The sequence below is a fragment of the Octodon degus genome, unplaced genomic scaffold, assembly GCF_000260255.1.
Source record: "Octodon degus isolate 3935 unplaced genomic scaffold, OctDeg1.0 scaffold00014, whole genome shotgun sequence".
Classification (NCBI taxonomy): Eukaryota; Metazoa; Chordata; class Mammalia; order Rodentia; family Octodontidae; genus Octodon; species Octodon degus.
In genome coordinates this window covers 13204737-13227802 of record NW_004524590.1, presented here as the reverse complement: position 1 = coordinate 13227802, position 23066 = coordinate 13204737, and the positions used below count along the sequence as shown (strand labels likewise).

The 23066-nt window shown below is 45.0% G+C and overlaps 2 protein-coding genes across 2 annotated transcripts in view; both read left to right on the top strand.

Moving 5' to 3' along the window:
- The first annotated feature begins 1696 nt into the window (after positions 1-1696).
- On the top strand, positions 1697-17487 carry Ddx18 (DEAD-box helicase 18). The gene is made up of 14 exons (XM_023709792.1): positions 1697-1865; positions 3443-3907; positions 5813-5935; positions 7744-7879; positions 8229-8329; positions 8422-8621; positions 8710-8824; positions 9581-9720; positions 10572-10733; positions 11071-11223; positions 12339-12452; positions 13935-13991; positions 14450-14627; positions 16279-17487. The coding sequence occupies exons 1-14, from the start codon at positions 1781-1783 to the stop codon at positions 16419-16421; spliced, it is 2172 nt and encodes a 723-aa protein (XP_023565560.1). The 5' UTR covers positions 1697-1780; the 3' UTR covers positions 16422-17487.
- Positions 17488-21611: 4124 nt separating this feature from the next.
- LOC101560274 (5-hydroxytryptamine receptor 5B) overlaps positions 21612-23066 on the top strand; it is a 136397-nt gene continuing 134942 nt past the window's right edge. The window contains 2 exon segments of the mRNA XM_012513630.1: positions 21612-21668; positions 21782-21864. Coding sequence (XP_012369084.1) covers positions 21612-21668; positions 21782-21864 — 140 coding nt within the window.

Here is a 23066-nt window from a genome sequence, read left to right as displayed (position 1 = left end):
TTTCATAGGAAAATACTTCACAAGTTGCTTTTTATTTCACAAACATTTATCTGAACTTTAAGGGCCTCAGGTTTAAGTGAAATGGAAACACCAATAAGTCATGTCTATGTTCAATGGAGATATCTTAATATGGAGATAAACATCAGCATCTTTCTCCCTCTCCCTGGTGCCAGCACAATGCCCAAGTGTATGGGTATTGAATGAAACCCGCCACTCTTGGTCCCCTTCCCATGCTAATGATGCTTCTTTGGCTCCTTTACATTCATCATAGCTTCCTTCAATTTTAATTTTCTGTCTTCTCTGGGAAGCTCTCTATACTCCAATAGTTTATTCTGAACATATTGCACATTCTTAGTACCAATACGTCAAAAACTAAATTTAAATGGTTAATTACTATATTCTGCAGAGAGATGTCTTTGTGCTAAACCAAATAAAGAAATTTTAGGGCCAGTGAGATAGCTCAGCGAGCTCAGCGAGCTAAGCACCTGCCCAGGCAAGCTTAGGGACCAGGGTTCAATCCCCAGCACCACATGCTATGCCAGGCCCTCAGGCACGCTGAGTGGGCCACCAAGACAAGGCGTGGTGGCACACGCCTGTAATCCCAGCAATGGGGAGGCTGAAAACAGGACGACCACTACAAGTCTGAGCTGCATAGTGAGGCCCTATACCAAATATATTAAAAAAATTTTTAAAGGTGGTATTTTAGACTGGGAGTAGTAGCATGCACCTGTAATCCCAGTGCTCAGGAGACTGAAAACAGGAGGATCACTACAAGTCTGACCTTTGTAGTGAGACCTTGTAGACCCTGTACTAAATACATTTTTAAAAGTGAGTTTAAAAGTAAAACAAAAAGTTTTTAAGACTTAAGCTTGAGTGCAAACAGTAAACTAGTACAACAACCATGAAATTGTTATAGACAGTCCTCTATAGATTAAAAATAGAAATTCCTTTCAATCTATTTCCCTTTCAGTTATCTTCCTGAATTAAGGTCATCCTATCACAGTCATACCTAAAAGCTTCATGTTTATGACAGCACAATTCATAATATGTCCTATATGTCCATCTGCAGATGAGCGGACAAACAAATGTATTTACTCGCAATTGAGTACTACTCTACCATAAAGAAGGATAAATCTGAGTCATCTGTAGGAAAATGGATGCATCTTGAGACAATACTATGAAGTGAAATAAATCAGACATACAAGTTTAAATATCACATGATTTCTCATGAGATCTCCAAAGTGAAAATACAGTAGTTTAAAGAGCAAAATAAAAGATAATAGGAAATAGGAGCATATCTCTCTTGAAAGTGGGAAGAAGACCAAGAGACAGAGGTGGAGGAAAGAAGGGAAGGGGAAGCAAGAAAGATATGTTACATATATACAGGTACCAACTCCCTCCAGTGAATGTAGTCATTATGTATTGCAAACATACATAAAGAAGTTTAATTGCTACTGGGATAGGCTCCCGCGATGGGGAGCAAGGTTTTCAGAGGTACATTTCCATCCAGAGGAAATGCAAACTATCAGATTCCCTAAACCCCAAATGCACAGCCAGCCACAGCATAAGGCAAAAAAAACCCATGAAATGCCTGACCTCCGACTCTCTAGAGGGCGCTGCACAGATATGGCCGCCAATACCACATTTCCTATCGCGTCTGCCCCGCCGGGCTCAATAGTTCCTGTGACGCACTTCCGGTTGGCCAGCGGCGCACGTGTGTCCCGGAAGGAAGTAACGTCAGCCGGGAGAGTCGCGCTGGGACCCTGGTTTCTCCGCAAGCATGTCGCACTTGCAGATGAAACTCCTGCGTAAGAAGATCGAGAAGCGGAACCTCAAACTGCGGCAGCGGAACCTAAAGCTGCTGGGTGAGCTGCGGCGGCTGAGCGGGGCGCGGGCGGCCTGGAGCGAGCCGGCGGCCGGGGCGCCTTCCGGGCCGGCCCTCGCTGTGCCGGGTGTCCGGGTGGCCCCAGGTCTGCGCCTGCCGGGGCGGCGTCCGTCTCTAGCCCGCGGGGTTGGAGGGTTGGATGTCGAGGCTGAAGGTTGCCTTCCACCCTCCTGGCCGGGCTTCCGTCCGCCTCGCCTTCGGGACTGCCCGCCGCTTTCGCGTCCACTTCGTCCCCCATCCCTTCCCATCCCTCGCACTGGTGGCACTTTGATCCTGGCGCGTCTTCGGGTCGCGTCTTGTGTTTGATTCGTCGGTGGCTTCCTCCAAAGGCTTAAGTGCCACACTCTGCCCAGAGCACGTTCTTGACGCTTCGTGGCGCTTCTTTGTCTACAGCTCTGCAGGTGTCGTCCTTTCGTGCCCCGTGCTCTTGTAGCTGTAGGTTAATTCCTGTAGCTATAGATTAATTCCTGAAGGGTTTCCACATATTTCTGTTCTGCAAAGTGACTCAGATTGGAAGGATTTTTACCAGAGTAGCTCCATTCTTACCCCAATTGACAGTCCTACCAATGGACGGGAAATCTTGAAGTGATGGATCCACTGTTCAAATTTCCACAATAGAGTCTGAGGCATGGTTCCTTGCCCCAAGTGTTTTTTTGTTTTGTTTTTGTTTTTGTTTTTCTTTTATGTGTTTGGTACAGGGTCTCACTATGCAGCTCTAACTCATAATGATCCTCCTGTTTTCAGCCTCCCCAGCACGGGAATTACCAGCTCAGCGCACCCCAGGAGCAAGGCCAGCGCGGCATGCGGGACTGGGCATTGAACTCTGGTCCCTGAGCTTGCCAAAGCAGGCGCTTAATCTGCTGAGCTATCTCGCCGGCCCTCCAAGTGATTTTCAACAGACTTTTAACTGACTGAAAGAAATCCTGGCTTAGACAATAGGCTTGTTTGTTTTAGGGCAGTGTTTTGGAGTTCCCTCTTATTTCCAAGTCTTGGAGAATAATTAACATTACTAAGTATCTCTTGATGCGGGCATAGGTAACATTGTGAACAAAGGTGATTTTCTTTCTGTAGACAAAACTTAAGATAGTTTTGTGTATAAAAAATATTGAAAAAATAATTTAGTTCGTTGACTAGATTTTCAGTTCTCTATTCTAGAAGAATTGAGGTTGAATGTTGTGAAGTTATATGAGAAGTGGCAGATGTATGAATGAGATGTAAATGTCGTTAATTAACTAATGTTGATTGAGTAGTTAAGAATATTTTTTTACTACCACTTGTCTGGTCACATAAGTTTTTTACTTCACTGATGTTTTCCTGCCCCGAACTCTGGAGATAGATAGGACCTTGTGAAATGAAGAAATAAATACAACTTTTCCTTTTCCATGCAGCATTTTTCCTTAAAGAAAACCTACACCAAAAATTGCAGTTAATTTGAACAGTGAACGTGCAAGTGATGAGAAATGTTAAGTAATTTGTGTCCTGCAGTTTCTCACGTGGGACTGTAATGTTTTGAATAAACCTACCCTTTGTCATGGTACATGTTCTGTTTTTAAACAGGAACCTCCAATGTGAGCCTGTCAGAAATTCAAAATGGCATTGTGCCCGAAGAAACAAGCGTTAAGAAAAAAGTTAAAAAATCCCTAAAACATTCTATGAATGGGGGCTTGCCTGAAGCTGAAAATGGAGATGTATTTGAAGAAACAGGGCAAGTTGGGAAAGTTAAAAAATCTGCAAAACTTTCTGTGATTGCCAGCTTGTCTGAAGCTCAAAATGGAAATGAGCCTAAAGAAACAGGGAACGTCAGAAAAGTTAAAAAACCTCTGAAACGTTCCGCGAATGGGAGCTTGACAGAAACTCGAAATGGAGATGAGCGTGAAGACGCGGTAGAAAATGTCAGAGTTCAAAAGTCCCCCCCGAAACCTGCCATGGTAGGCAAGGCAGAAGCAGCAACCCAGTCTCCCAACTCAGAATCAAAAAAGAAAAAGAAGAAGAAGAGAAAAGTAGTGAATGATGCCGGGCCTGGTAAATATTTCATTTTCTTTGAGCCTCAGACAGTTTATCACAGTTAGCATTCCGCTTTCCTCTATTATTATTGTGTTCATATTGTATTCAAGAATTCTTTGGGCTCATCAGTATGCCACAGGTTAGCAATGTCTTTTTGGTAGTTAGCTGGGCTTTTTAATGGTAAACAGAACATCCCCCATGTCATATTTTGGTTTGTGTATTTGCAGGCAGAATTACCAAGACTAAAGAAATCCATGCTGGTAGTAAGGGTCTCTCCCTATGCCTTTCTCTGTAAAGGGATTATCTCTTGCCCTTCTTCAATTTTGTTAACATAAATTTCTCTCCGCTTAGACAGAAACTGAGTTGCAATGACATTTAGGAATGTTCCAAATAAAACAATTTCCAAGTGAGTGGAGTAAACAGAATAATGTTAAACAAGGGGGAGAGGGAAGGAAGATGACTAAATGTAACAAACTCATGTGAAGGGGTGTGTATTTTAATTGAGATATGGATAAGCTGAGATTTCCAGGTAGGCTAATGGAGGAGTCAGCAAATTGGCCTTCCTCCTGTTTCTGTTAAATAGTTTCATGGGCTTGTGGTAATGCCCATTTGTTTATTTTTATTACAGTGGAGACCATGTACCCTGCAGTACCCAAAATATTTATTGGAACTTTGTGGGAAGTTTGTCCACCCCTGAGTTAGAACATCCTGTAGATGTGTTTTACTTGAAGTAAAGGTTTCATTTAGAAAACAGCTATGACATTTTCCAAACATACATGAATGTCTTCATGCTCCCTACAAAATAATAAACTTATAAGAAGTCACTTACATGAAAAGTAAAACAAGGTAGACAATATCACAATGATTGGAAAATAATTTTGATATAAAGTGATTGTAATCCTACTCTAAAATTTATGAATGGCTTCAGGATTGCTCTGAATATGCCCCAAGAAAGTAACATCTCTGTTCTCAAGCCCTGAAACCACGAAATGGGAGCTTTAACCTTTGGGTGAACGTGATAAGGCAAGGATAGAATTGATGACATCATGACGAGGTGACCATTTCCCAAAAGAGTTGCAGTAAGGTACAGGGTAGAGGCCACCCTGGACTGCAGAGTATGGGGTTTTGATTTAGACCATTTCTGTTCAGTAATTGCTATAAATTTATATAAAAGCCCAACATGGTAATGAGCTCATGTTAGAAGGAACTTTTAAGAGTCTTAGGTAGAACTAGAAAAGTGCTATAGTTGGGGAACTTGCAGTGAAAGTTGAGCACGTAGAAGCAGAGGTAGGAAGCCCTGTTCCTCCTCACTACATAAAGCACCTACACACAGCCCAGTATCTCCTTACCCTGAGAAGTAAATCATTGTTTTTGCTTTATAGTCGGTCTCTAGGAACATGAAGTGCCTGCTTTTTACAGAAATGGCTTTTAAGGACAATTGATGGTAGATGGCATGACCATGAAGAGCAATGCTTATGAGGTGTTTTGGTGTGTGTTTGTGTGTTTGTTTTTGGCGGAACCAGAGATTGAACTCAGGCCCTTGCACTTTTCAGGAAGCACTTACCCTACTAAGCTGTCTATCTCCCCGGTCCCTGTAAGGTGTTTTGGAAAGTTATGCTAATCAGTTGTGCTGTTTTTACCTCAGGGATGTAGAATAACCTCAGTATTAACTAGTTGAATTGAACTTCCAAATTCTTTTAAATAAAGTAATGCAGTACACTAAGAAGCCTAAACAATGTTGGCAAGTCTGGGTACCCAGAATTTTAAATATGACCAAGTCTTTCATGGAAAGGAGAAATTCTATAGCAAATTAATACTCAATGTATTTCAGAAAATATACCCACTTGTCACAAGTCATTTGTTGATCTTATTTGGTATTTTCATTTTAAGAAAAACAATTTGTTTTGTCCTTTAAAATCAAAGATACAAAAAAAGCAAAAACTGAAGAAAGCACCGAGACTCCCGGACAAACAAAAGATGGTGTGGGAAAGTCAGGTGGTGAGGACGGTGACAGCGAGGTGCCCAGCCTGCCCTTGGGACTGACAGGTAACATCTAGAGAGTTCATGACTCATCTTCTGAGAAGCATCATATGTCTGGTTACAGAATGCAGGGTTCTCTTATCTTCATAAAAGATGAGTTTATGTTCTCTGCTCCTTTTTTTCTGTTTTATCTTCTACCTTGTGATCCTTTCGTACTTTTTGTGGCTCCACTTCTGACATTTAAATATTTTTATGTAGATGTGACTTTGAGATGCTGTTTCATTGGTTCCTGTTGCAGGGTTGGGGGTGTGGGTCTCACGGTGTTGGCCCAGGCTGGCCACTGGCTTGCAACCCTTTTGCCTCAGCCTCCCAAGTAAAAGGTTGCTAACATATGCCACGGTGTTCTACCGGGTTAGCCTTTGCTAAGGCTCGTTCCGTGTTGCAGTAGGATAAGTTGGGGCTCAAAAGTCTGGGTATCAGAGGTTCACATAAACTCAGTTAATAAGGAAGGATAAAGGGCTGTTTTTTGCCAAATTAACCTTCTTTGGCATTGGTTCATTTATAAAGTCAATTTTTAAAAACTCTTTTTATTTATTTGTGTGGTACAGGGTTTCCTGCAGCTTAGACTCAGTGATCCTCCTGTCTCAGCCTCCCCATCACTGGGATCACATGTCCAGTTTTGGTGGCTGGCACAGCACAGAGCTGGCATGGAATGCCGTACTGGGGGTTAAACCTGGGTCCTTGGCAGGCGTTTAGATCTAAGGCAGGTGCTTAGATCGCAGAGCTGTGTCCCTAGCCCAAAGTCAACAATTTAAAATTTGCTCTTCCAAACGAGAAGTTTCTAGAAGTGGCTTGAGCTTTTCTTTAGTTTGGGCCATTTTGGTTTTGTTCAGGTATAAAGGTCCAGCCCCAGCCATGTTTAAAATTATAAAAGTTGGTAGGGACTGTAACTCAGTGATAAGCATCTGCTTAGTATGTATGAGCCCCCAAGTTTGATCCTTAGCACAAGAGGGGAAAAATTATCTAGCTAAAAATGTCATTTCCTGTATTTCTTCACTAATAGTGAAAGTGTATGATAATAAATTATTGAAAGTTGAAAACATAATTAAAATACAGGTTTTTAGTGTACCTAACATTATATCGTAACCCATTGTAAACATGCTCAGAACTCTTTAACATGAGGCTACAGTTGGGCAGAATTTTTCACCACAAAGCCTGCTTTGTTTAACACTGTTGACTATAACATAATTTATTAAATACCGTATCAAAAGTGAAAAACAGTGGTTATGTGGATATGCTTTCACATCATCATAAATTGCACATGTAGGTTGAACCATTTGTTATAAATTTGGGACCATCCGTATTGCCATGGCTGACAGTTCCTAGTTTATGGCCTGGTGTAGCAGAGCGAGGCATCCCTGGAGTATTCTGATTCCTTCCTCTACTGAAAACCACTGCCCCACTTGAAGTGTGATTCCATGTAGCATTCTGTGGCTGGCTGATTCTTCTCATTGCCTTTCTCGAGTGAGGCTAACTTTTTTGTTTGATCTCATGATCAGTCTTTATTATACATAATGTTTTCACTTTTTTATCAGATTTCATAAACATTTCTTTAAACCTCCTCCTTTAGCATTTTCATTTTATGTAAATACTTTGATTATATCTCTTCTATACTCATTTTTAAGGTAGGTTTGGGGCTTTATATCACAAAGCCAACAGCAGTGGAGGGATTTCAAAAAGTTTAGGGTTTTTTCTTAATATTACGTGGGAATCTTTATTACTGTAAAAAGCTCTTAATCAAAACTAACTTAGGAAACCGTCTGGCAATATTGACCTTAAAAGAAATGCTTGCTGATGACGAATAATCTTTTCAGGAGCTTTTGAGGATACTTCTTTTGCTTCTCTAACTGATCTTGTCAATGAAAACACTCTGAAGGCAATAAAAGAAATGGGTTTCACAAACATGACTGAAATTCAACATAAAAGTATTAGACCACTTCTGGAAGGCAGGTATGATTAATACTGATGGTTGGGCATGAATAGCTGTTTCTAGTGTTGTGAGATTATAAAGAAATATCAGTGTGTTGAATTAATTTTGCAGTATGTGTTAGGTCATGTATATAGCCTGTATTGGAAGTTTCACGTAATCTGATGCATGAAGAAAAATGTCCACGTCTCTGTAACATGGTTCTTATTTCTGAGCTCGGTGTGTAGCCCAAGAGATGATGGTGGTGGTAGGGCAAGCCTGGACTGCGTCTTCAGGTTCTAGCTTAGTGCGTAAAGCGTGGCGATGCATGTTGAGTGTCATTAAGAAATTACTGAATGGGCATTTCTTTCTCCTTCCTCTTTTTTTGTTTAGGGATCTCTTAGCAGCTGCAAAAACAGGCAGTGGCAAAACCCTTGCATTTCTCATCCCTGTGATTGAACTCATTGTTAAGTTAAAGTTCATGCCCAGGAACGGTAAGATTCTGATCTTTCTCCATCACTGGAATTTATTGCGGCTTTCAGGGACTCGTGGTTTGACTGACCATCTGACCTCTTTTTGCCTTTAGGAACAGGGGCCCTTATTCTGTCTCCTACTAGAGAACTGGCCATGCAGACGTTTGGTGTCCTTAAGGAGCTCATGACCCACCACGTTCACACGTACGGCTTGATCATGGGTGGCAGCAACAGGTCTGCAGAGGCCCAGAAACTGGCTAATGGGATCAACATCATCGTGGCCACCCCTGGCCGCCTCCTGGACCACATGCAAGTAGGACGCTGCTCCATAGCGCTTCTCGGGTCTTGTATGAAACAGTAACCTGAAAAGTGACCATTTTTCTTTCCGTTTCTTCTGTTAGAATACTCCAGGGTTTATGTATAAAAATCTACAGTGTCTGGTTATTGATGAAGCAGATCGTATCTTGGATGTTGGATTTGAAGAAGAATTAAAGCAGATTATTAAACTACTGCCAAGTAAGTAGGTAGCATCTGTGTGTGGCTTGCACAGAGTTGAATAAATGGTACATGTTCCCGTAGGAAAACTGATCTGAAAATACCAGATGAACTAGACATACCGGTTGATCTTAGAGCTAAACTGACATACAGGCGTCAGACTTACTATCGATTTTATTTAGCTGTGTCACAGATGATAGTGCAAGATGAGCAGGCGTAGCATCTCTGTCCTCCTCTCTGACATCTTCCCTCTCCCTGTCTCATCTAGCATCTCCCAGGTAGCCAGTTTTATTGTCCTCTGTGTTCTATTTGATTTCCACATTACCTCACCTGTAATTTTGTCACGTTTTAAGCTTTTATCAGTAGTAAAGCTGCTGTGTCATTCATTGTATGATTTGTGTCTTAAAGCTATATTGAAGTACAATTGCAGAATTGGTTGTTCATATTTAAAAATCTACAGTTTTGATGTTCTGTGGCCTGCTTATCCCCTGGAAACCATCACTGCAATCGCGGATGTGCCCTTCACCCTCGGAAGCTTCCTTGTACTGCTGTGCAGTTGCTCCTGCTCCCCTTCCTCACGGGGCGCTTCACCAGGAGACTGCTCGTCCGTTCACTGTTGCTGTGCCCCATCTTGGATGTGTCTTAGCTGTCAAAGTCTTAGACATAAAGCTCGCCCTTTGGAATATTTGCATGGTCCACAGTAGCTGTGTTCATACTGTGAAATCACTATAAAGAGTCCCAAGAGGATGCAGTTATTTCTACATATGTCTGTTTCAGTACGCAGACAGACCATGCTCTTTTCTGCCACGCAAACTCGAAAAGTCGAAGACCTGGCAAGGATTTCTTTGAAAAAGGAGCCATTGTATGTTGGCGTGGATGATGACAAAACTAATGCCACGGTGGATGGTCTTGAGCAGGTACTATGATAACAAATAACCTGAAACTGGAAGGCTCTTATTTGGTGTTTCCTTGTGATTGTGCAGAAGTCACCCATAAAGCAAATGGGTGAATGAACTTTGAATTCAAATAGAAGTTGGGTACTGGGTCTCGACTCGCCGGGTATATGAACAGTGAGTAACTTGGTCAGTTGATACTACGCTGCTTGGCATATGGGAAGAATTTTATTTATTTTTTCTGTACTTAGGACAGGTTCTACAGGGTCTCACTGTGTGTAGATCAGACTCGGTGATTCTCCTGATTTCAGCCTCCCAAGTGCTGGGATTACAGGTGCACGCCACCACACCCCGTCTCAAGTGCACCCTGTGGGCGGGGCTGGAACTACACGGGATTGAACGCTGGCCACTACACTGCCTAAGCAGGCGCTTTAGTCCGCTGAGCTATCAGGCCTGCCCATATAGGGAGAATTATTGATCACTCAGTATCATTTCTACTTTAAAAGCCGTAGAAAAGGTTTTCATAACCTCTGTAACATTCAAAGTAAGTTGAGTGATAGAAAAACACTTCACTTAGCTGTGAACGGTAAAAGAGGTGACATGCAACTTGGGTTGAAAGATTGAGTCTTTTGGTGAATATTTTTCTTTTAACTTGGTATATAGCTTAGACATTTTCAGTTGGTTTAGGAATTAAGTTTGGAGGAAGCACTGGGGTAGAGCTCAGTGTTAGAGCACTTGTCCCGCACAAGAAATAACATCCATCCATGCTTTGGAAATGCCTCACAGCACAGAGCAGTTTATTCCAGTGTTCTATCAGTATTGGTTTATGGAGCTGAAAATGTCACTTGACAAACTTTCTGTTTACCCATCTCTAGGGATATGTTGTGTGTCCCTCTGAAAAGAGATTCCTTCTGCTCTTTACATTCCTTAAGAAGAACCGAAAGAAGAAACTCATGGTCTTCTTTTCATCCTGCATGTCCGTGAAATACCACTATGAGTTGCTGAACTACATTGATTTGCCTGTCTTGGCCATTCACGTAAGTGATTGTAAGGAGTTTATGTAAAAGTCAGTTCAGCCTACGAGGTTCAGTAGCTTGTGGGGTTGGAGTTGCTGTTCTCTCCTGAGTGCAGTTTTGAGTCAGTGGGTCATGTGCGGTCAGTCCTGTGGAGAGAGCTCTGCTACGTGTAGGAGGGATGCGGACTGTAGAGCAGTGGGACGTCATATTCCCAGGGGCTTGCAGCCCGGTTGGCCTGTAGGACATAGACTAGGAAGTGAGCTTGAAATATGGTAGTGTAACGAATCCACAATTTGGGGGATGCACATGCAGACATCCTAGAAGCAGCTCATAATGGGTTTTGTTTTCTTTAATCTAGGGGAAGCAGAAGCAAAATAAGCGTACAACGACATTCTTCCAGTTCTGCAATGCAGATTCCGGGATATTGCTGTGCACGGATGTGGCAGCGAGAGGGCTGGATATTCCTGAAGTCGACTGGATCGTTCAGTATGACCCTCCAGATGACCCTAAGGTACTGGCATCCTGAGGTGTCGTCAGAATGTCTCCTTGTTAAAGAGTGCACTTACTGTCCCTATTCCCTGAGAAGCACATTCACGTCATAAGGTTTAGCCCTTCTGTGAAGCCACTGCAGAACTGCTGTGCAGTCATTACCTGGGACACTGCAAGCCCAGCAGGGATGTGCAGTGAGTTGAGAGGCATCAGTAGGACTCGGGAAGAATGGGAGCGCCCTAGAGTGATATGCCCAGAGCAGCCGACATCTGAAGGAAGCAACTCTTGCTTAAGAAAGTAGATGCGATTCTTTAACGTTTATGATAGAGTAAACTTCAGTAAGAACTATTTTCAGCACACAGTAGCCTCTAATAAATTGACCTTTTCTAAATCTTTTGTTGTTGTTGATACAGGATCTCACTACACAGCTGGGACTCACAGTGATCATCCTGTCTCAGCCTCCCAGTGCTAGGATTATAGGCATGTGCCACCACGCCCAGTTTTGGTGGCTGGCATGGCCCAGCAAGCAGTATGAAGGATTGAACCCAGTTCCTTGCGCTTGCCAAGCAGGTGCTTAGACCACCCAGCTGTCTCCTCAGCCCCAAATTGACTTATTTTTTATGTATTTTAGTTCAGGATCTACAGGGTCTTGCTACATAGATCGGAGTTGTACTGATCCTCCTGTTTTCAGTCTCCCAGGCGCTGGAAGACTTGGGTGTACCACCATGCCCAGTCTCAATCGCTGTCAGCACATCCCAGGGGTGGGGCCAGCACAGCATGCTGCACTCTGCCTAAGCAGGCACTTTATTCTGCTGAGCTATCTGGCCAGCCCTTAAATTGACATTTTTAAAAGCCATTTTGAAGAAGAGGACTCATTAGGTCACAGTGCTAGCGTAGTCGTGATTTGCAGCCTTCATCATGGACCTGTTAGCATTTAGGGACAGTGGTGGCAAAAGGTCTTCTGGCCTTCCCCATAAGACCCAGTGAAGGCGAGTGCCCCAGCCCCATGGGGCGCATGCCTTCCATGCAGACGTGCTGCCTGCCTCTTGCTCTCGAGGGCACTTGCGCAGTGCAGCCCTGGTGACCACATTGCTGTGGAAGTCCATCCCTTCACTCTGGTTTCCTTCTCCACCCAAGGAATATATTCATCGTGTGGGTAGGACTGCCAGAGGCCTGAACGGAAGAGGGCATGCCTTGCTTATTTTGCGCCCGGAAGAATTGGGTTTCCTTCGTTACTTGAAGCAGTCCAAGGTAAAAATCTCGCATGGGGGTATAAAGTTGGGACAAGAGTTCTCTTGGAGCAGGGGCTGTGAGCAGGTTTCATTTCTAGGTGCAGCAGGAGTCTCAAGTCAAAGCATTGTTAACGAGTGTTACAGGGCTTTGTGTGTTTGGGCCGGCTCTGGCTGTATGTGCCTCAGCAGTGCCTCTGTGTCCTAGTTTCTCCTCCCTAGTCTCCGCTGCTCTGGGATCCCTCACGGGGACAGCCCTTTTTCCTTGTAACTTTGTTTCTTTCTTGCCTTATGTTAAGCATTGGGACCATCTTCCTCCTGCCTCTGCCTCCTTTGCCTCTTTGACCCCTTTTCAGTCACTTCTGCCCTGAACTCTCCCTTGAATTAGCCCTTTACCCTCGCATCTCCCCGTAAAGTATAAATACAGCCCTGCCTCCAGAGTGGCTGCTGCCTGCTTCCCTTCTGCAGTCTGTCTTTTCAAGAAAGTCGATTTATGTTTTTCCATTTACCTCCCCTGAGTCCCCCAACAAGTTCAGTCCAGCTTTGGCCTGATTCCACCTACAGCACAGTATCATCAAAGCTTTAAGCAGCTCCTCGCTGCGGGGCCATGCGGATGGTGTCAGGCCTCCTCTCCAGGCCACATGGATCTTCCCCGGCCTTCCAGACACAGGCTTGCTAGGCAGGCCCCCCTGCCCTGGAGCTCAGTGTAGTTCCCTGAAGTTCCTACAACCGTGGCACACCTTCTCTGGAAGGCCCTTGCCTGCTTCTCCTGAATCCTCTGCTCACGGCCAGCTGCTCTCTTCTTCAAAGCTGTCTCTGCTTTCCCACCCTCAGGATCCTGAGAGCACACACTCCCTTTGACCTGTCTCATCATTCTCCCGTGTTCTCCCCAAGACTGCAAGCTCACCCTCTGGGCGGGGTCCAGGACTTCACCTACTTTTTCCCAGTAGCTAGCTAGCTCAGGCCTTGTACATTTCTGTTTACCTAATAAATGATGAGCAATGACCTTATTCTTGTATGAGTTTATCATCATGGCATATGATGTCACAAGCTCCATCCACAGGACACAGGGTGGTGGCAAGGCCTCTTCTGACATGGGGGAAAGAGCTAAGGACATGGTCCTTCTGTCTAGATGCTCTAGGCTGCTTCAGTAAGCAGGGTAGTGGAGGTCGCCAGAGAGAAATGCTTCAGTGTCCCTGTTGGGTTCCTTCTCTTACCCTATTAGGAAGAGATGAGGCTCCTTAGCACAGTTCCTGCGAAGTCAGCAGAGCAAAGCTGGAACTCTTTGTTGACATGGGGAGGCTGGAAAAAGATTGCACTACCTATCCTGAGAATTCCCCCACTTGCATCCTTTCCTATCTCTAAGAATTAAAGCCACGGTGGCCGGGCTCCGCTCAACTTCCCTCATTGGTTATAGGACATTTTTCACTTTATTCATTCATCTAAACATGTGAATGTTAATCATCGTAGCTTATTAATCTTTAATTGTGTTGTTGTTTTCTAGGTTCCACTAAGTGAATTTGACTTTTCCTGGTCTAAAATTTCTGACATTCAGTCTCAGGTATGCTTCTCCCCATGCCTTTCTTGTTAGGGTGACCCATTGTCTGTGTTTCAGTCGGGGGTGCTGCTGTCCTCTGAGTCCGCCCTTTGAGAAAGGGGGCCTATGGTGAATGATGTTCACTCTGTGATCCTTCAGGTTTCTTTGCTTCCATTAGCCCAGGCTGTGAGAACTCAGGCATTCTTCTAACCACATCATTCTGCAAAGAAGCCAAAGCTTGGAACTAATGGGTTACAACAACAGTTTTTGAAAGATGTTTTCTAATGTTTGAGGTCTGCTTTTTTAATTTTATTAAAACCTGTTTAGCTAGCTGTTCAGTGTCATACAATCCTACCACTCTGGGAGATTGAAGCTTGGCAATTTAGCAAGACCTTGTTTAAAATTAGAAAATAAAAGAGCTAGGAATGCAGCTCAGTGTGAAGGCCCTGGGTTCAAAGGTGCAATGTTTCTTTCTATTTCAGCTTGAAAAATTGATTGAAAAGAACTACTTTCTTCATAAATCTGCCCAGGAAGCATACAAGTCATACATACGAGCGTATGACTCCCACTCTCTGAAGCAGATCTTCGATGTTAATAACCTAAATTTGCCCCAGGTTGCTCTGTCATTTGGTTTCAAAGTGCCTCCTTTTGTGGATCTCAGTATCCTTTTTATGGTTACTAAGTCACCCTGCAATCAAAGAACAAAAGCTTGACGAGACATTTGGGGCTTCCCAGCAGGTTGGTGTGCCCTGGGTGCCAGCCAGAGGCTCTGGTTCATCCTATGTGGACCACGGGGTTGCAGGAACAAAACCACTTAGGACCGAAACTGCAGGAAAGGTGAAGGAATGTGACTGTCAGGGAGAGGCAGAGGTGAGTTGCTCATTCGTAGCAGGAGCAGAGGTGAGCGAGAGCTCAGGTGACTGCTAAGGCTGCGCTGTACCAGGTACTTAGAGTACAGTGGCCCCTCACTTAGTGCAGAGGCTACGGTCCAGACACCCCGCAGCAGCAAAGTAGCAGTGTTACAGTTTTGTGTGTATGTGTGTGTGTGTATAAAGACTATATACCCTTTCCACACTCCTAGAAACCTTTCCAACATGTTTAAGCATTTCTACTTAACCATTTTCCAAAATGTAAACCTATGTAATTTTAACAGCATATATGTACTGTATGGTACTGCAAAGTCCCGCAGTACAGCAAAAAAAAACAACAAAAAAGAAAAACCACGATAAATAACCTAGATGAATATTTTTTGAAAACCCATGAAGCAGTGAATCCACGAAAGTCAAACTGTGCAATAGTGAGGGGCTGCTGCAATGGCTAAAGGAAGGACAGGATCTTTTAGAGTTAGAACCCCTTAGAGACAACAGAATTTTATTCAGACTCCTAAGGCCTGAGCTCCAGTCCCACAGCTAGGTGATTAACAGAATCGGTTACTACGTGAGGAATTGCATGTAGTGTATCCATTGTAATACTCAGAACGAAGAAATGGCCAAAGGAAGCTCCAATTTTGAAAGTGTTGCTTTATTTGCATAATTCTTATGTGAGTACTATAATATGTAAAAGAATATAAAATTGCAGAACTGTCCAGGATAGTGAAAATTAGGATATTGTATAAATAAGGCATTATTAAAAAAAAAAAACTCCCCAAGGGTCCACAAACAAGATATAGTGAACTGTACAAAAAGAGACAGGTTGTAAGGCAAAGAAATTAAACAAGGAGTAGCTACAAAAATAAACATTGGGCAAAAGAAAATAAAAGTTCATTGTTGCTAGAAATAGAAGGCAAAGGGAGTACTTGCCGTTGATTCTGTTGCAATTTATAGTGCATTTTCTAGAAACAGCTGAGACCCATCCTTAGTGCTGCAGCAGTCCCTCCCAAGGGGACAGCCAAATCTGGGCCTCCATCTCCATTGTAGACGCTGGGTGCGTGCTCGCTGTAGTGAGAACTTACTGCTTGGGATAGCTCCCGCACGTGAGTCCAGCAGAAGTGGAAGTCCATCTGTTGTGGACTTATTAGGTATTATTTCTACAGAGGTGTTAGATATTTCTACTTGTCTTCCATTCTGTTGCAATGAGAAGATTAATATGATTGTTACACTCAGCTTTAAAGCCCTAACCTGCTGATATTAGCTCATCAGCGTGTGGCCTTGCCTGTTACTGAGCAGCCATGTGGCAAGCTTGTGTCCTCACGTTTCCATTTTGCGGGAAGGGCTGTGGTCGAGGGCAGTGCTGCTGTGCTTGGGGTCTCTGTGTAGAGGTTAGGTTGCAGTTCGTCACCTGGTTGGTTCATTCCCTTGACTTCCACCTGTAGACGTGAACAGCAGTGAAGGCAAGCACAGAAAGAGAGGAGGCGGCGGCGGATTCGGCTACCAGAAAAGCAAGAAAGTTGGAAAGTCCAAAATCTTTAAACACATTAGCAGGAAATCATCGGACAGCAGACAGTTCTCTCACTGAAGACAAATTCCTTTGATCTAGAGTAACCCTTCTGAAATGAATTTATTTTCCTTTACAAAGAAATTTTTGTAGTTCTGTAAGTCTTTCTTGTCTTTGATGTGATCGTACAATTTTTCAATTTTAAATACTCCCTGCAAAAATTTTTGTTACTGTTTTACTACCAGTATAAATGTTTTTGTAGCTTCCCTGTATGCTACAGGAGGCTTTTGTGGCACGGGTTTCTATGCTGACGTACTATACAGCGGGACTTGGTATGCTGCTAGGTGGTGGCAATGCCGAAGCAAGTCTGGCCTCACCCTTGCGGTCTGGGTCTTGGGCCTCAAGAGTGGCTTGGAGCTGCTCCTGAAAACGCAGTTGGAAAGGGCCCGGCGCTTCAAGAGACACACAGGCAGCAGCTGTAGGTAAAAGCTGTCATTTTGATGCTCCGGGCCTTAAAACAACAAGCTTAGCAAGGAAGGACCGTGGGTCGATGGGTAGGTGGTATTTTATGTCTATTGCGAGGTGATTTGGATGGTAGTAAAATCTTCCAACTGTGCAGCATAAAGACAAGGGCACATATCAGTAGACTTAACACCGAGTCTGAAACAGCGCCCAGTGTGTACGTTAAATTCTTTGTGAGGAGAAAATGATCTCTTCCAGTCCCTGAAGGAAATACATCGGTGGTAAAAATTGCAGCAAACAGATCAGAAAACACGGGAATGTTTTCGTGTAGGACCACTTGGTTTGTAGTGAGTTTTGTGTGGTGTACAACTACAAAATAGCTAATGTTAGTAGCAATTCAAATTGCTGTCGTGCCATTTAGTATTCAGAGTCTGGTTAAATGCCATTATGCAGAGGACATCAAGTGTAGAGAAAAGAGGTGGATAAATGACAGTACAGTGGAAGACCAAGAGACCGGCAGCGGCCACCTCTGCGTGACTGTTGTCCTGGCTGCGCTTCCTGCGATTTCAGACCTGGCTGCTGAACATCTGGCTTGGCTTCTTGGATTCCTGACTCCTGGCCTAAAATACCTTTCTTCAGTACTGTTTGCTTCAGAAACAATTATGTTTCAAAAAATATACAAAAGCAAAGAATAATCACTGGACTGAGGTAATACTGAGGACAGTATTGGTATTTTGCTATGTGACCTTCTAGATTTTTATATGCATATTTATACTTTTTAATTTTTTATCAAAAGTGAAGTTATCTTCTGCCTACTACTTATAACCAGCTTGTTTCATATCATTGCCATGAGTCATTAAATGATTGCCCCATCATTTTATATTTCATTTCTGCCTCTCTTCTCCTTGGTTGGTCTGCCGGCTTGGTTTCTCCATACCTGTTTGACTCCTGCCTCTGTCATGGCGGGTCTAGTGCCCCTCTTTGTCTTGCTTTTGTCAATTCCCAGTAGGAGTCTGCCTCCAAAGGTTTTGTGAGGAAAGTGTACTTGGCTGTGGACGTTCTAGGAGTACTGTGGACTTCTACGGTGGCAGGATGATCCAGGCTAGGACCTTCAGACAGACTTCAGTTGCAGGCCAGGATGCAGATGTGAAGGGATCATGAATCACTGTTGTCAGCACAGGACTGAACCGTACAGGTCAGATCAGCAACATTTGCAGGACTCACACACGAAGGTTCCATAGGTTCCTGTGCTGAGAGCACAGCTGGTGGCAAATGTGAGCAGTGGACAGGTGATGTTAAGTGGCTTTATCCAGGAAGGTTAGAAAGCAGCAGGGCCAAGAGCAGAGCAAATCACTGCACGCAAATAGAGGTACTCTGGTGGGCAAGCAGCAACTAATGCTGCCTGATCTGCTTCAGATTCAGTCTCGTCCAGTTGAGTGTAAGCAAAGCTGTACTCAAGATACCCCAGAAGGGCCTTGTCATTCATAAGTAAGAGTTGAAGTGTATTCTCAGGAACCGCCATTCCGTGGTCACGTTCTAGCTGTGCCACCTACAGCTTCTCTGGCGTGTTTCATGAGTAAAAGGAAAGCAGCGTGGTGTGCTTCATCAGATGGAGGCAGCTGAGCTAATGTGGCGCTTAGAGGACAGTGCTGTGTACAGTGCTCTATGGCCTACCTGTTTCTCTGTATCCAGTGGGAATACCTTGCCACCAAAAGCAGCCGGGACGGGGGCTTATCCCACAGGATTTCTGACTTTTACAGCCTCTTACAAGCATTTTCTACGCTTATCTTATAAATGAAGATGCCCAACACAGGAAGTAATGTATAATCTACCACAAGGTAGCATGGTCCTTGGGGGGTGCACATGCATGGACTTCCCAGAGGGAAGCAGCTGTGCCTCTGCTGGAGTGTCCCACGTAGGAGGAAGCGCGCCTTAGGCAGCCTTCCGAGGCACTCATTGCTCCCTCGCAGAGCTCCATGGGTCACTGTTGTCAGCACAGGAGAGAAACCAGTTTGCTTAGCCTCGGGTCCGTGAACAGTTCTCCCCGTGGGACTGGCATCCACATCTATAATTTTGTAGGGCATAGCATGGACTCCTGAGTGTGAGGGGCCGTGCAGCATGTAGCCTTCCTGATTGGAGGCCATTCTGTCACTCGAGTTCTGGTGGGCTGCGGCAATCTCCTCGGGTCGCAGAAACAGGAGCACCTTGGGGCTGGGGAGATGGCTCAGTGGAATAAGTGCTTCTCTGGCGAGCGCAAGGGCCTGAGTTCAATCCCCTGTTCCACCAAAAAAAAAAGAAAAACAGGAGCACCTCACCAACAGCCTGTAGCAGACTCACCTGCCTGGGGCCTGAGTTAAATAGTAATACAGTGGAGTATTGACAGTAGAAGTGATGTCTTCCTGATTCCAGAGGCACAGGGAGCAGTTGGCTGCAGCTGCAGCTTCCAGGCAATAGCCATTCTTAAAAAAAAAAAAAAACTTGGCACAGGGTCTCACTACACAGCTCAGACTTGTAGTGATCCTCCTGTCTCAGCCTCCTCAGTGCTGGGATTACAGGCGTGTGCCACCAAGCCTGGTTTCAGTGGCCAGCACAGTATGCAGTACCGGGGATTGAACACAGGTCCTTCCACTTGCCAGGTAGGCACTTAGGCCGTGCAGCAGCCGTTCTTAAAGCCAAGCCATGGAGCATGCCTGGCTGCGGCTCCACTTTCCACCACCCTCACCCCTGCTTGTTCGGGTTGGTTCTCTACAGCCTTCTCTTTATTTTCAGTTGAGCTTTTTTCCATTTAAATCACAATGGCCTTTTGTTGCTCATAACCAAGAACCTGAGATGTAAACTTCGTTTGCTGACTTTGCCCCTGTTTGTGTGTAAAACACCCAGGTTGGTCACTACTTTCCTGCCCGCTTCACCCAAAGCCTCCTTGCTTCTGAGCTCGGGGAAGTGGATTTTGAGCCAGGCCAAAACTCGAATTAGCTAGGGCAGTGGTGGGGAGCCTATGCCACACGTGACTGTTTTTGTTTTAAGACAAAAGATGTTAATGTATGAGGGCTTTTTCTTAAACCAAAACTGCATTATTCAGGTTTAATTACAGTGTTGGCATTTTGTAATAAATGAGTGGGTTCGGGTTTATAGTTCTGGTACTTGTCTCTGTAGGGCTTCTGATCCAGGGCAGGGTCTCAGGAGGAGGAACAAGCAGCAGGCCACTGCCTCAGGACAGATAGGGAAAAGCTGCTCTGGACCTGGGGTTTTAGAGGTTTGCGGGGAGGGTATTATTACTCAGAACCACAGGAGGAATATTCATAGCTGGAAAGGAGCAGGCTGAGGGTCATTAGGCCTCAACAGGGTGGCAGTTCTATAGCCAGGTAGAGCTTCCACTGAAGCTTTGAGCAAGTGACATCAGTGTGCCTGCTCTTTCATTTGTAGAGAGGATAGAAGAATTGTCCGCAGGATTGCATGAACAGTCAGATAGTCAGATCTTAAAAATGAACTATTGATAATACTGCCAAGAGCATAAGTGGAGATTAGAAGGCAGAATTACTTCTCATTCTGCCAAACCATGAAAAAGTCAAAATTCAGGTGCGTAGCCCAACAGACTACTTGAAGGAGCCCTCTTGCTGGACAAGTCTCACCGTTCATGGTTTCCAGGGTCCCCAGTAGAATTCTGTACCAAAGCCAAAGGACAGCTACTGCTCTGGGACCAGCTGGGCTGCCAGGTGCCTCCCACGGAGTCAGAGTGCTACCGTGTTCATTCTCTCTGCCATAGAGGAAAGGGCAGAAGAGAGAGAGAGAGCAGGACATGTAAGTGTCATGCTGTCATGCTTAGCCGTGCACGTGGGAAGACATGGGGAAGCACATCAGGCCTCAGGCCTTGAGCTAAGCAGTTACCCTCCGAGCCTCCCAGCCCCCAGGAACAACGGTGCCATCTTAGTGATCAGGAGGAAGCAGAAGACAGAAAGTCCATGTCGCCAGTAAGCCAGTGGCCCAGATGGATCCAGATAATGTGCTGCTTTGTTCAAAGCCAAGGGCACTTTCCCAGCCTTGAAAGAATCCTACATTAGGCAGAAGTTGCGTTTTTGTGTCCCCTCTTTCTTCCTAAGTAGTGCTGCACGTGGTATAAGACATGAGGAGAAACCACCAAGTACCCAAGAACCTGAGCCCTAACAACACCCATGGTGCTAAGACAAGGACACAAAGTTCTGGCCTCCAGTCCTAGCTGATGCTGCAATAGAAATGGCTGTGGCAGCTGAGACAGCAGAGGGTCAGTCCCTTGACTTTATTCTCCTACTAGGTATTTGCATGTTGCCGTAGGAAAAACCTCAGGTACAAGCAAGGTGGCTCCATTTCCATCCTACAAGCTCACAGGGATTTCTGGCAGTTCTAGAAGTGTACCACAGAGAGAAAGCCATCTGCAAGGGCTGAGCTCCCCAGGAGCCTTGGGCAGTGCTGCGCTTTGCGTCTGGATGTCTCCCCTAAGCCTCATGCAGTCATGGGAGCAGCTTCTAGAGCTGGTGATTGATTCGTGCTCCAGTGCTGGGATTGTGGGTGTGAGTGCTGCAGCCCCCCTGGGGTGGGGCGGCCTGCATGCAGCGGAAGAAGGGAGAGGCTTGCTGTCCTCGTGTTTGGCTCTTGCCGCTTTTGCTGTCTCCTGCCACCTTGAACTGTTGCCCTTGGCCACGCCACCCTGCCATGCAACCAGCAGATGATTGGCTGAAACGTGCATGAACTCTGAGCTAAATGAACATTTTCTTCCTTCCTTTTGGGTATCAGATATTTCATCTGAGCAACAAGAGAACAATAACTAAAGCGAGTATGGCCTCTGGAGTCCTGGAGCTGCTACAGCTGCAGCGGAGTGAAGAAAGGGAGACAGCAAGGAGATCAGGCCATCTGCACAAGGCGAGGCACTGAGGAGACAGCCCAGAGAGCTTTGGAGCCTTGGCTCTGGAGTCCGTCCATGTTTGAGTCTGGCTGTCATTTTGCAGAGAACCTTACTGGGCCTCGTGGCCGCCCTTTGTAAAATCAGCAGTGCTCACCAGGCTACTGTAGCATTATGTGAACCAGCCCAGTAAGTGTCAGGAATGTTAGCTACTGGCCCAGCCTGTCATACCGTTAGGAAGGGCAGAGAGAGATAACACGAGCCTCAGAGAAAATCAGAAGTGAGACCAGAGAGGTACATTATGAGGTCTGAGTTTGAATTCAGTTTTCAGTGGCAAGCAAGCGGTGTAGCGTCCGATTGTGCATTTTGGTTCATCCTGGCTAATGTTTAGCATGGAAAAGACCAGGGTGAAGCCGCAGGTGGAGAAAACAGGGACTCAGTGAGAGAAAGAAGGAATAGGTGGGAGGGCAGGTCAGCACTGGCATCCTCCAGGTATGGCCAGTGATGCCGAAGAGAAGCCCAGGAGGTTCAGAGATGGCCAAAGGATGCAGTCCACCACAGCCCGGACAGACAGAAGAACACTCCACTAGCAAGTACAGAAAAATAGGTGTGTAGTCCTGAGCAAGGAACCACATAAACTCACTTTCTTCAACCCATGGGAGTTCATCCCTGTCTTTCAGGATTACTGTGACTTTATTTTTATTTTATTTTTTGAGGTACTGGGGATTGAACTCAGGACCCTGCTCTTGCCAGGCAAGTGCTTATTCTATTGAGCTGTCTCCCCAGACCCTAGGATTACTGTGACTTAATCAACAAATCCTAAGCATTTTATGTAGTACAGCCTATGCAACCATCAGTCCCTTTAGTTCCTGCTATGAAAATGCTGTCTTCTAACATTGTCTTTTAGTTTTCTCATGTAACTGAGCTGAACTTAAAGGTTAGTTCATCAGTGAAGGAAAGTGTTGTTTTTGTTTTTGCTTTTTGCTTTTTTGGTGCCAGGAAGTGAACTTGGGCTTCATGCTTGCCAGGCGGGCCCTGCACCGCTGAGCTATATCCCTGGCTCTAGAGAAGTGTTTCTACAATTTAATTTCAGTACAGACCTCTGCACGTGGTACTGATATCCATCTTGTACTGAATTTTTCTGGGGTTATATCTGCATGTCTCTGTATCTAGATCAGTGGTCAGTTTGACCCTACAGGGATACCTGGTGTCTTAGTTGCTTGTCACTTGTTGCTAGGACAAACACCCAACACTCAAAATGAAGGAAGGAAAGGTTTATTTAGCTCACAGTTTGTGGAGGTTTCAGTCCATACTCAGCTGGCTCCAGGGTACAGGGCAGCAGTTCATGCAGCTGCGGCACCCATCAGGCCTCTTCCTTCCACAATGACTGC

Coding starts and splice junctions, on each gene's coding strand:
- Ddx18 (XM_023709792.1), top strand. CDS start 1,781: ATGTCGCACTTGCAGATGAAACTCCTGCGTAAGAAGATCGAGAAGCGG. Junction 7,880..8,228: donor AGACCACTTCTGGAAGGCAG/GTATGATTAATA, acceptor TTTTTTGTTTAG/GGATCTCTTAGCAGCTGCAA. Junction 8,330..8,421: donor AAAGTTCATGCCCAGGAACG/GTAAGATTCTGA, acceptor TTTTGCCTTTAG/GAACAGGGGCCCTTATTCTG.